This window comes from Lathamus discolor, chromosome 2 (genome assembly GCF_037157495.1).
Source record: "Lathamus discolor isolate bLatDis1 chromosome 2, bLatDis1.hap1, whole genome shotgun sequence".
Classification (NCBI taxonomy): Eukaryota; Metazoa; Chordata; class Aves; order Psittaciformes; family Psittacidae; genus Lathamus; species Lathamus discolor.
In genome coordinates, this window is record NC_088885.1 from 27,773,123 (window position 1) to 27,783,398 (window position 10,276).

At 39.9% G+C, this 10,276-nt stretch overlaps 1 protein-coding gene across 1 annotated transcript; it reads left to right on the plus strand.

Annotated features, from left to right (window-relative positions):
* Nucleotides 1-1,082: 1,082 nt before the first annotated feature.
* On the plus strand, nt 1,083-8,375 carry C2H7orf78 (chromosome 2 C7orf78 homolog). Its single transcript, XM_065669109.1, has 4 exons — nt 1,083-1,110; nt 3,469-3,641; nt 7,321-7,405; nt 8,138-8,375. Exons 1-4 carry the CDS (start codon nt 1,083-1,085, stop codon nt 8,284-8,286), a joined length of 435 nt encoding a protein of 144 aa, XP_065525181.1. The 3' UTR covers nt 8,287-8,375.
* The last annotated feature ends 1,901 nt before the right edge of the window (nt 8,376-10,276 follow it).

Genomic DNA, 10,276 nt, shown 5'->3' on the forward strand with positions numbered 1-10,276 from the left:
TGTTAAGGTGAAAGGGTATCATAACGTATTTGTAATTTTATACATGTGCTGTGTTCTTATTTGCACATAAGCAAATATAGAAAACAGTCTGTGTATGTGGTTAAGTAATTGTTCCCAGTTATACAATCCATACCGTTTTAAGAGTGATTGCTTCAAGGTGCAAGTAGCAACTATTAAATTATTCTGTGGGCAGAGTTCTTGAAAACTGAAACACAAACTGGAAATTAATTCTGCTTCCCTGACTCTGGTGTTGCCACTTATACTGCACAAGCTGAATATTCAGGAAACACTGGCGTAAATACTGGTCTGCTTTGTATTCGCTTGTAGTAAATATGAACCTGCTCAAAGCACAAGGTAGCAAAGTATCAGATACTACAGGTCATAAAAATATGTTTAGTAAAAGAAAGTTCCCTCCCTTAGGATAATTGGTGATACAACAGCTCTGTTTTGTTTTCAAATTACTGTTTTCTTTTCCTCAGTCATATTTTCCTTCTAATACCCTTGTTTTCTAACATGTAAGGGAATCACATTGAACTTGCGGCCTTGTTGCTAGGTTTCAAGCTGCATTTATGCAGTCTACTGAGACACTGTTTTTGTTTTTGAATTCTGAATCAAGTCCCAAGGCAACAGTGCCCCGTTTCTTAGCAACAGAGATGGGCAGACTGTATATTCCAGCTCTGTTTTACAATGGAGGAATAAACAATTCCCTGAATAAGGGTGTGCTGCAAGTTCATCCCTTTGCTTAACTTCCCCTAGAAGAGAGGAAAGAAAAGCCTTCTGCGATAGATATGAAGTTTGTCAAGAAGTCCCTGTTTTTGCAGAGCGGTGAGTGGTATCTCTATCTTTTCTGTTCACTGCGTCTCTGGGTTCCTTATTCATCACTGTGCACATGGATCACTGAGTTTCAGTTTCTAGGATACAAACATATGCAAGGAAAATCAATGGTAACAAAGATGGTAGAGGTGGGATGTGTGAAAATACACAGACTTCATGCTTTCGTGAAGTTAATGGAGAATCATAGAACTGCATCACTTCAGAAACCTCCTCTGGATACAAAACCTTGGCTTTAGGAAAAAAACGGGATGGCGAAAATAGGTGGAGCATTGAGAGGTAAGGAGGAAATGGGTATTCATGTGACTAGTAAATTAGTGGTGTGTTACCCGGCGTACGAAATGGGGAGGAGTTGCCCTTTCAACACAATCTCTTCAAAGGGTTGCAGAGCTTTGAGACTTTTTGGCAATATAGGCAAAATCTGAATTTTGCTGCCTCCCAGCTGTGGGACTGACATTGCTATGGAAAGGGAGGAGTCCTATAGGACAGGACAGGGGGCAGAGAAGGAGACACAGCTCTTCAGGGCTGAACGTTTCTGCTCCCAACACCTGTGGAGTGGTAAAGGCATACATAGTCTTTCCAGGATGGCGGCAGCAGCAGCAATGTAAAGTCTAGGTCGTTAGTTTTGTCATAGACTAGAAAAGCAGAAGTGCCTTTGCTATTCCTTCTGGTCTGGTTAGTCTGCAGTATCTCTATTTAGTTGTAAAACAAGAAAAGGCTGCTTTAAATGTGTGAGTTATCAGCTGTTAACTTTTCTCCCCAGCATATTAAATGATCAGATAAACACAGCAGCTGATTATGGGAGGACAGCTGGCTTGCCTGTAGACTGCCCCATACACACACTTGATGGGAAGCCTGGGCCACCTTGGAGAACAAAAGCAGAGTGCCCACCCAAGCCTGCTTACCTCCTCCCGGGCAGGAACAGGGCCAGGCTGTGCTTCAGTATTTGGGCAGCCTAAGAAAAATTTGTGGAGTTGGGAGTGTGAGTTTTGGCCACACTTGGAGGGCGTCCTGCAGTGGGACCCTCCTACAGCTGGGAGTGCTCCAGGCAGTCCTCCTTCCTGGACTTGAAGGAGCCTGTATTGACAGCCCAGTGCAGGTGAACATGGCTTGAGAACCAAAATCAACTGAAAAAGAGAGGATAGAAATGTGACCTTCCAAAAACAGTTTGTGGGAACTTACTTTATCTCCAGTAAGCTGCCTAACCAAATCCTTATTCAGAATCACAGTTTTGTTTGTCAGGACACATTTCCATTTGCCATTATCCTTCAATGAACCACCATCTTCTCTTACAAACAGCTCTGTCCTCAGAATGAATAAGCACAAAGAACAGAAAGTTGTAAGGCTATAGATTTCCTTCGGGTTTCCTAAGTATTGAATATTAAAGGAACTAGGAAGAAATGGTTTGTATTGTGTTGGGGCCTGTTTCAATACCCTAATGACCTATGTCTTACGGATTTTGCAGAGCATACAAGGAGCTCTTTAAAGCTGCTACTACAGGTATAGTGTAAGGTAACAGAGTCTGGAAGTAAGACCAGTGAGAGACAGGACAGATCTAGCTTGCACACTGTGCTAAATACTTTACACTTATTAGGGCGTTAATGCTGCATCAGCGTTCTTTTACCCTGCCCAGAGGCATCCTTGAGTATATGAAAGGGCCTCCCTCTCCCTCTGGGCAAAGAGGTGAAGCTTGAGTGGCATTGGCTGATGAGATAGCCCACAGCAAGACATAACACCTGGGCACATATTAGGATAGTAATGGGGCAACTCTAATTAATGTTGTGGCCCAGGAATGTGGAAAGACATGAAAATGCATCAGGAAGGATGGAGCTTGTGCTAAGTGAGGCTAGGGTGCATCCAGCACAGCCCAGCTAACAGCAAATCCCTGTTGTGCAAATGCCTGCACAGGTTTAGTCTTCCCTCAAGGATGTACTGTTTAATGAAACAAGAATAAAAATGTGAATGGGAGGATGTATTTGTGTTCTTGCTTAGTGATGGGTATTTCAGGCAAAGTACAAATCAGAGCTCCAGTTCCTACAGGCTGGTGTGAATGTGGAGAGTCCTGAATACCTATGCTTTTGGCTTCACATGGGGTTTCACTAGGGTTGGGAGTTTGCTTCTTCAGGTTAGTTTGCAGAGCTGAAAGGGAATAAAAAAGCAGTAGTTCTTCATCTAAACATAGGTACAAAATAACATTAAATTAGAAGTACACATTTATCTTTAATGAATGTACTAGCTTATACAGACAGGGATAGCCAGAGTGCAAGTAACAGTCAAAAACGAAAGTTCTGTTGTATATGTTTATGTATGTGTGTGTTGTTTTGTTTTCTTTTTCTTTTTTGCCAGGTATTAAAACATTTGAGAACCAAAAAACCATCATTGGGCTATTATGTTCACCCTTCACCAAGACCAGAGATGATTTTTATTTGAAAGTCAATCAAAATTTTCTGCGATTGATTGGCCTTTCTACCAGCAACAATATGCAGTGGAGCAACCCAAAGCCAATACAGATGTACAGCTAAAGCAGCCTCCTGATTTTAGCTACAGGCTCTATAGATCATCCAACCCTTCTCAGAAGTCATGAGGGAAGGGAAAAGGGGAACTCAAGCAAAAAATGACCTCTGAGTCATGCAACAGCTTTCCGCACTGAGGTCCAGGCTGTTCTCTCCTCTCAGAAAAAAAGGGACTTGCCTCCTTTTGTCACTCGCTCTCCATGGATCAGCTCTTATGAGGCCAAGATACTCTTTGTGAAGAATGGCAAGTATAAGATTAGTATGTATGAAGACCCCAAACCGCATGATTATAGGCAGGTAAAGTATCTGGCTCCCATACTTACAAAGAAAACATGCAGAAACGGAGAGGATGCCTCGGGATCAGTAAAGGAAGCCACTAGATGTCAGTCTCACTCGCCAGAAATAAAGAAAACCCAGCAGTTTCTACCGCAGTTGGGGTCTAACTTTGATCGTGACCTGTCGAAGTCACCGATTATTTGCCAAAAAAGATTTCTCCAGGGAACGCTGATGAGAACAGGTTTGGAGCTCTATGTTTTGATGTGCTTTGTACCTGACAAGGTGGTTTTCATATGGCAGAGCAAGTTGAAATAGGGACATCAGGGCTAATCAGTTCATCTTAGCTTGCTTTCTGTGAGATGGCTGCCTGTACTTCCTGCTTTCCCCATAGTAATAGCTAGCAGTTGAATAGCTTGACACGCTGGTGGAAGTATTTTGTGGTAATTTTTCAGCAGCCCTAACTGACACCAGCATCTCATTGTGCTTGCTGTTGCTCATAATATATGGCAAGAAAATTGCAAGCCAAATTAAAAAATCCAAGATACAACTCAAATAAGTGCATTCCCCCTAGACCAGTGCATTTAACATTAAAACTGCTAAGGAAGAGAAATCTTAAATCTAAAGGGGCTTGTTCAGATCTTTTTTTATTTATTTTTTTTAAAGGACTAATTTTTTAAAGTTTGTGTAAGTATATTTTAAAATCAGATGCCATAAAAAACAGAGAGAAGAATAATCTTTTATTGAGATTCATTTTTATCCATATTCAAATAACTTAATTGCAAAGGTTCCTATCTCCTCTCCTCTGAGCCCTTCGAAGAATCTCACCTGAAGAGCTTACTATTTCTAAGATAAGAAACAAAATCGAGATAGTAAACAAAACCCCTTCAGTTCGCCAAAGCAAACATTTATACTTGAACATGTAGTTTATCGAAGAACCTCATAAGTGGCATATAGCCAATGTTACATTTCAATGGAAAATAATACTTTTTTCCTCCGTCCGTCTTCATGACAGTATAAATCATGTCTTCATTTATTTGCCAAGCTGCTATAGCAGGAATTTAACTTCCCTGTTTTTGAGTTTACCTGCAGCAATTAAAAGCAAACTTCTAGTTAGCTATTACAGCCAAAAGAAATTTGTCCAATAATATTCTGTCTCAAGGAAAATTTGCTTTATTTCAAGATGATCAAGTTTCCAGAATAGTAATTAAATGCTAATTTCTCTTACAACCTGAACAAAACCTTTCTTTTTAAGTAAGTATGTCTTTAGTTTTCCCTCAAGTCATGACCAGTAATGGAAATTTGCAAAACTCTAATGTTGTGCTTTCTAAAGTCACCACTACAAAGGGCCTGACTATAGCAAGATAATTTATAGCCTCCATATCTTAGGAAATGTTCTCAGGGTTTCAGAACCTTCCCCATTCTATATCAGGAGAAAACTAATACTTTAATAATTTGACTGGCTTCAAAATCTAATTCCAGAAAGTATGATAAGTACATGACCAAGGTAGTTAGCTGTGAGCATGACCTCAAATTTCAGGTCCTTGTTGAGAATCAGGCACTTTCTTTGGGGATTTCAGTGTCACTGGTCAGGTGTAATGGTTTCCTTTGGTGAAATTCTACCTGAATGAAACAAATAATTATAAGTTAGCAAGTCTGAACAAAAATAAAGAGAAAGCGAAAAAGCAAGTTGCAATGAAATATTCCAGGTTAAGTTCCTGGCAGCAACAACACATTATCAAACTCTTTTCAGGATTTGATCCAGAGGCAGAGGAGATCTCCACTCTGAGATCTGGAAGAAAACACTGCATATTGACTCATTGCTTTGACATACCATTACCTTTTTGGCCAACTGAAACTTCAGGCTATTTAGTTCTAGCAGTCTGTAGACTGTACGGTGGTGGAAATTCAGTAGAACTAAGGACTTGCCTCTACAGGGAATTTTACTTTTCTTTTCTTCACTAAAATAAATGTCCCCTGGGGACAACCCTTAATGATACAGTGTCAGGAGATAAGAGCAGTCTAATAAATAAAGTAAAATAGAGTGGTAATAGAAAGAATACCAATAATAAAAATAAGAAGAAACACCGAGAAGAAATGAAAGCTCAGAAAACACAAGTGATGCACAATACAATTGCTCACTACCAGCTGACTGCTACCTAGCCCAACATGAGCAGAGATCTATGCCCTCCGGGTGACTCCCCCCGGTTTATATACCGAGCATGACGTGCTGTGGTATGGAATACCCCTTTGGCCAGTTTGGGTCAGGTGTCCTGTCTGTGCTTCCTCCCAGCTTCCTGTGCCCCTCCTTACTGGCAGAATGTGAGAGACTGAAAAATCCTTGCTCAGAGTAAGAGCTACGGAACAACAACTAAAACATCAGTGTGTTATCAGGATTGTTGTCAGACTGAAGCCAAAACAGCGCTGTACCAGCTACTAGAAAGAAAATTGTTACAGCTGAAACAAGGACAATTAATAGTGTACAGTTTCTATCTCCTTGCAGCATTCTCCCCAGTATACTTCTGATATGTATCACACCCATCAATCCACAGTTAAACATTCACTACCACCAAGTTTTCAACACATAACATTGCACACCATTTATGTTCTCTCCCTGACTTCACATATCCATCCGGCTGCCTAACCCCACCATTTTATCTGTTCACTTAACCAAAGAAACATATCTTCCTATTCATGCAGATGACACTGATACTTCCTAAACATCATGGTTATCAATTTTCTATCTTGTAACTCACAAAAAATCATGTTATCCATTCCCACCTGTGAAGATCAGGGAAAACTATCGGTCAAAACCTTGTGCGTAGCAATGTAGTCTAATATAAGTGATCTGCATGAGGCAACAAATTGCTTTGCATGAATGGGCTGATGGAGCAAACTCACCCTTTTAAGATTACTTTTTCTTGGAAAGATTTTAAGACCAGTGTGCCGGTAGCATATCTTCTCCTGCACATACATGACTCTGCAAAATGTGCTTTGGTGAAAAGCAGCACTACCAGCAGCCATACTCACAATTTCCTTTTGCACCTGGCAGGAAGCATTACCAGTTATTTTAAAATCCTATCCACTTTGAAGGCAAGATCACATTTGCTTCCAAGCAATGAGAACACATATCTAAGAAATTATGTGTCATTGGTGTTCAATGACCCCCACCTTGTTTCAGCCTTCCTTTTAGCCCTCTCAGAAGTTCCCCCAGCAAGAGAAAGCTGATAAGCTCATTGTAATACAGATGACTGCAGGGTGTGCTAATGATTAATAAAATTCACTGGAAAGGTTTGAAAAATAGTGCAAATAACTCTAAAGCATGCAACATATTTATTCCAAGAAATTGCACCCCCTCTGCTTTTAGTATCACAGTTCCTTTCTCTAGAAGGGTGTTCTGTTTCTATTATTCCTCATCTGTATGGTCATAGGGGGACACTGGACTCTTTTGAGATCAGGACTATAGGAGCTGTGTAAGTGAAGAACTTTAGTGTAATGAGAAAACATAACTTATTCACAAGTTAATTGACAGTTAATTGAATTTCTTAAGCCTTGCATTTTTTTTAACAGAAATGTTATGGGTATATTTTTAACCTTATCTAAGTTCAACACATAAAGTTTACTCCACCATTGACTTCAATGTTGTGATTGTAGGCATGACAATTTATCTGATGTTACAATGTATTTTTCTTTTCAAGTGCAGTATGAAGCTAATTTACCAAATTTTGTGACAAGTTACTCCAGAGATCCTTTAAATCTGAAGTTAAAATCACAGAATTTAAACATAGGTAAGTCCTTGACATTTGTTGCATTAAAGAAGTTAGGGATCGGTATGGGAACAGTAGGGAGCAGGAGTAAAGGGTGTAGAACCCCTCTAACTCAGTAACCTCAAATGAAGCTTAAAGACCAAAGAGCAATATTTTCCCCAAGTGTCAATATCAGAGACAGTCTGCTTCCTAACTCTAAGTAACAGGCTTGGATTACAGAAAATACACTAGCTCACTCATGCAAAGACACTAAGTTTTAATGATACCCAATACAAGCAGGATAATTAGCTCAAAAACTCTGCTTCCCAGTGTAGACTTGCTGATAAGACTGCAATTTCAACTTTGTAATGGTGGTTTACTCCCAGGCAACTGAATCAAGTCCAATGTCTGTTATCCTCGTTGTAGATACAATAGTCCATATCTGCATTCCTACTGTGGTGGATAGTCCATAATGGGATGTCTGCCCTTTAGTGTAGATTTTATAGCTTCACCTCTTCTAAGGATAACTTATTTGAAAATAATTAACTACACATTAGTCAAAGCATACACACACATACATATCATGTCATGCAAGCCACTACTTTCTTTGTACATTCACAGCAAGGCCGTGGACAGAGTATTTTTTTGCTTATAATCTTTACTTTATATATCTGGGTTCTCTTTTTGTGTAATCCTCTGGTAAATGATATTGTTTTTCAAATCCCAGGTAGTTTGTCATATAGCCTATAAATACTGTTTACTTATTACTTTCAGGTCCTGGACTTGAACCACTGAAAGGAAGGCAAAAGAACTCTGGTCGGAGATTTCTTACATACAAGCCTTGTGAAAACAAATGGCATACATGGCTGCTGCTACCAAAGAATCCCTGGCCATCTAAATCTGCTTCATTTACAGTTAGTTGATTAAAAGACAACTTCCTGTTTTTCTCTGCATCAAAAGCTTTTGAAAATTATCATTCTAATTATTTTTATTACTAGTAGTAGTATTACTTCTCAACTACATTGATTTCAGAATGTTTTGGATCATTAATGAGGAGATCAGCATTTCCACCCATGAGAAGTTTGTTCTAGACAAGATGGAAAAAAATGGTGTATTCTATGGGAAGTTTTCCCCCCAGGACTCTGGCAGCGAGGCATGGGGACTGTGTTGGAGGGCACTGTAAAGTGTTAACAACCCAGGAACACTGAAGGACAGATGTGTTGGCACCTAAAAATATGTCTCCTAACACGTTAAAAAGCCGTTCTACTTTCTACCTGCCTTAGAAAACTGCTCACCAAGATCCTGCTTTGAGTAAGGGTTACTCCTCAAGAGTAATCTCTTTCAAGAGATATGACAAGCAGAAATACAGATTCTGACTGTACTCAGACAGGCGCATTTTGCCAAGATGCACAGGCTATTCCACAAAGATCAGTGTTGCAAACAGCACATTTTCATTGCTTCATCTCACTTTTACAGTTTGTTGTAAACCTGCATTTTCTCCCATCATGTTTGGTATTGGCTTGCTATGACCTTGCAGGGTGATGGCTGTATTTAATGTCTTTCCTTTCGCAGGAACTTCAGCCTATACAGAATGGTGCTCAGTAGAAAGCAATGTGATATGGATTCCATACCATTATCCACACTAATGTAGCAACCTCCTGGTCCCAAGAAATGTGTTCATCTCGCACGCTATGGAAGACACTAGTGGTCCTGATTTGTGTCTTTTGTATATCCTGTGAGGTCAGGTATGAGGTGTCTGAGAGCCCTGGCCCACTGTAACAAAGCAGTCTTAGATCAAACAGTACAAAACCCGGCACAGAGAGCCCCCTTTATCAATGATGTTCAAATATTTTAACAAAATATCTGGGGTTTACTATAAACACCAGCATGGAGCAGAAACACACTAAATGTACTTCGGTTTATTAGTGAGTATTTTACCTCTTACCCTCATCAGGTTCTGATTTCTGATGTGACATGAAAGGCAGTATTACTATCTCTTTCTGCTTAACAAATTTCTGTCTCTCTATATATTTCTCTGTATTGCTAAAAATTACTTAGTAACTCTTTAATTCATTATTCTTTTCTCTAACTAGTCCCTCAAGCATCTGAAGGTAAAATAAATGGCACAGCCCATCACAATCCTGAGAACTAGAGAGGCTGAGTGCCATCATGAGCTTACTTTGAAAACTCCCTGTCCTTTCCACCCAAGTGTTGGTGATCAGCAGATAGTGCCAAAATGAACCTCCTACACTTCTTCCTTTCATAGGAACAGTTAATTACTAAGGACTGACAGCTGAAATCTCAACATGGTCAGATAGTTTCAATTCCTATCATAATCAGTGTAGGGGGGTGTTGAGTGTAACAGGGAGAAGCACTTTTCAGTCATAGTCTGTATTGCTGAGGGCTTTAGAGGCGTATCCAGAGCTAAACTTGGACTCAGATCTCGAGATTTAAACAGTAAATAAGCTACACACAAAGTGCACTTCAGATAGTGATTTAGCATAAGAAAATTGCATGTTGGATTATTTTGCCTGTTCCAAAACACAATGAGCTACACATCACTGGGGAAAGCCTGGGATGCTAGGAAGAATCCCTTAAGCAATGATCTCATAGCTCTGTGTGCACTGTTGTAGAATTTGGTGTTTCTCCAGGATTTCCCAGATGCAACGCTTAGTGAAAAAGACAAAAAGTATAAGATGCTTATACTAGAAAATAGCATATTTTTTGTTAAAGAGAGCTTCCTAGAAGGCAGGGAGCAATTGCATTACATCTCCAGACACTTGGTTGAGATTTGGGGTTCCCCAGATTTGGGTTTGGAAAGAATAAAGTCACTGGTCTGCCTGGAAATTCCCTATTTTCTGAACATGAGGCAAACCCAGTCCAGCAAATGGTGCTTTCTCTGTGCATGGCAAA

Excerpts from the sequence above, each read along its gene's own strand:
- C2H7orf78 (XM_065669109.1), top strand. The coding sequence starts at position 1,083 with ATGGCGAAAATAGGTGGAGCATTGAGAG. Across the intron at positions 3,642-7,320 it reads AACCGCATGATTATAGGCAG|TATGAAGCTAATTTACCAAA; the intron begins GTAAAGTATCTG and ends TTTCAAGTGCAG. Across the intron at positions 7,406-8,137 it reads ATCACAGAATTTAAACATAG|GTCCTGGACTTGAACCACTG; the intron begins GTAAGTCCTTGA and ends TATTACTTTCAG.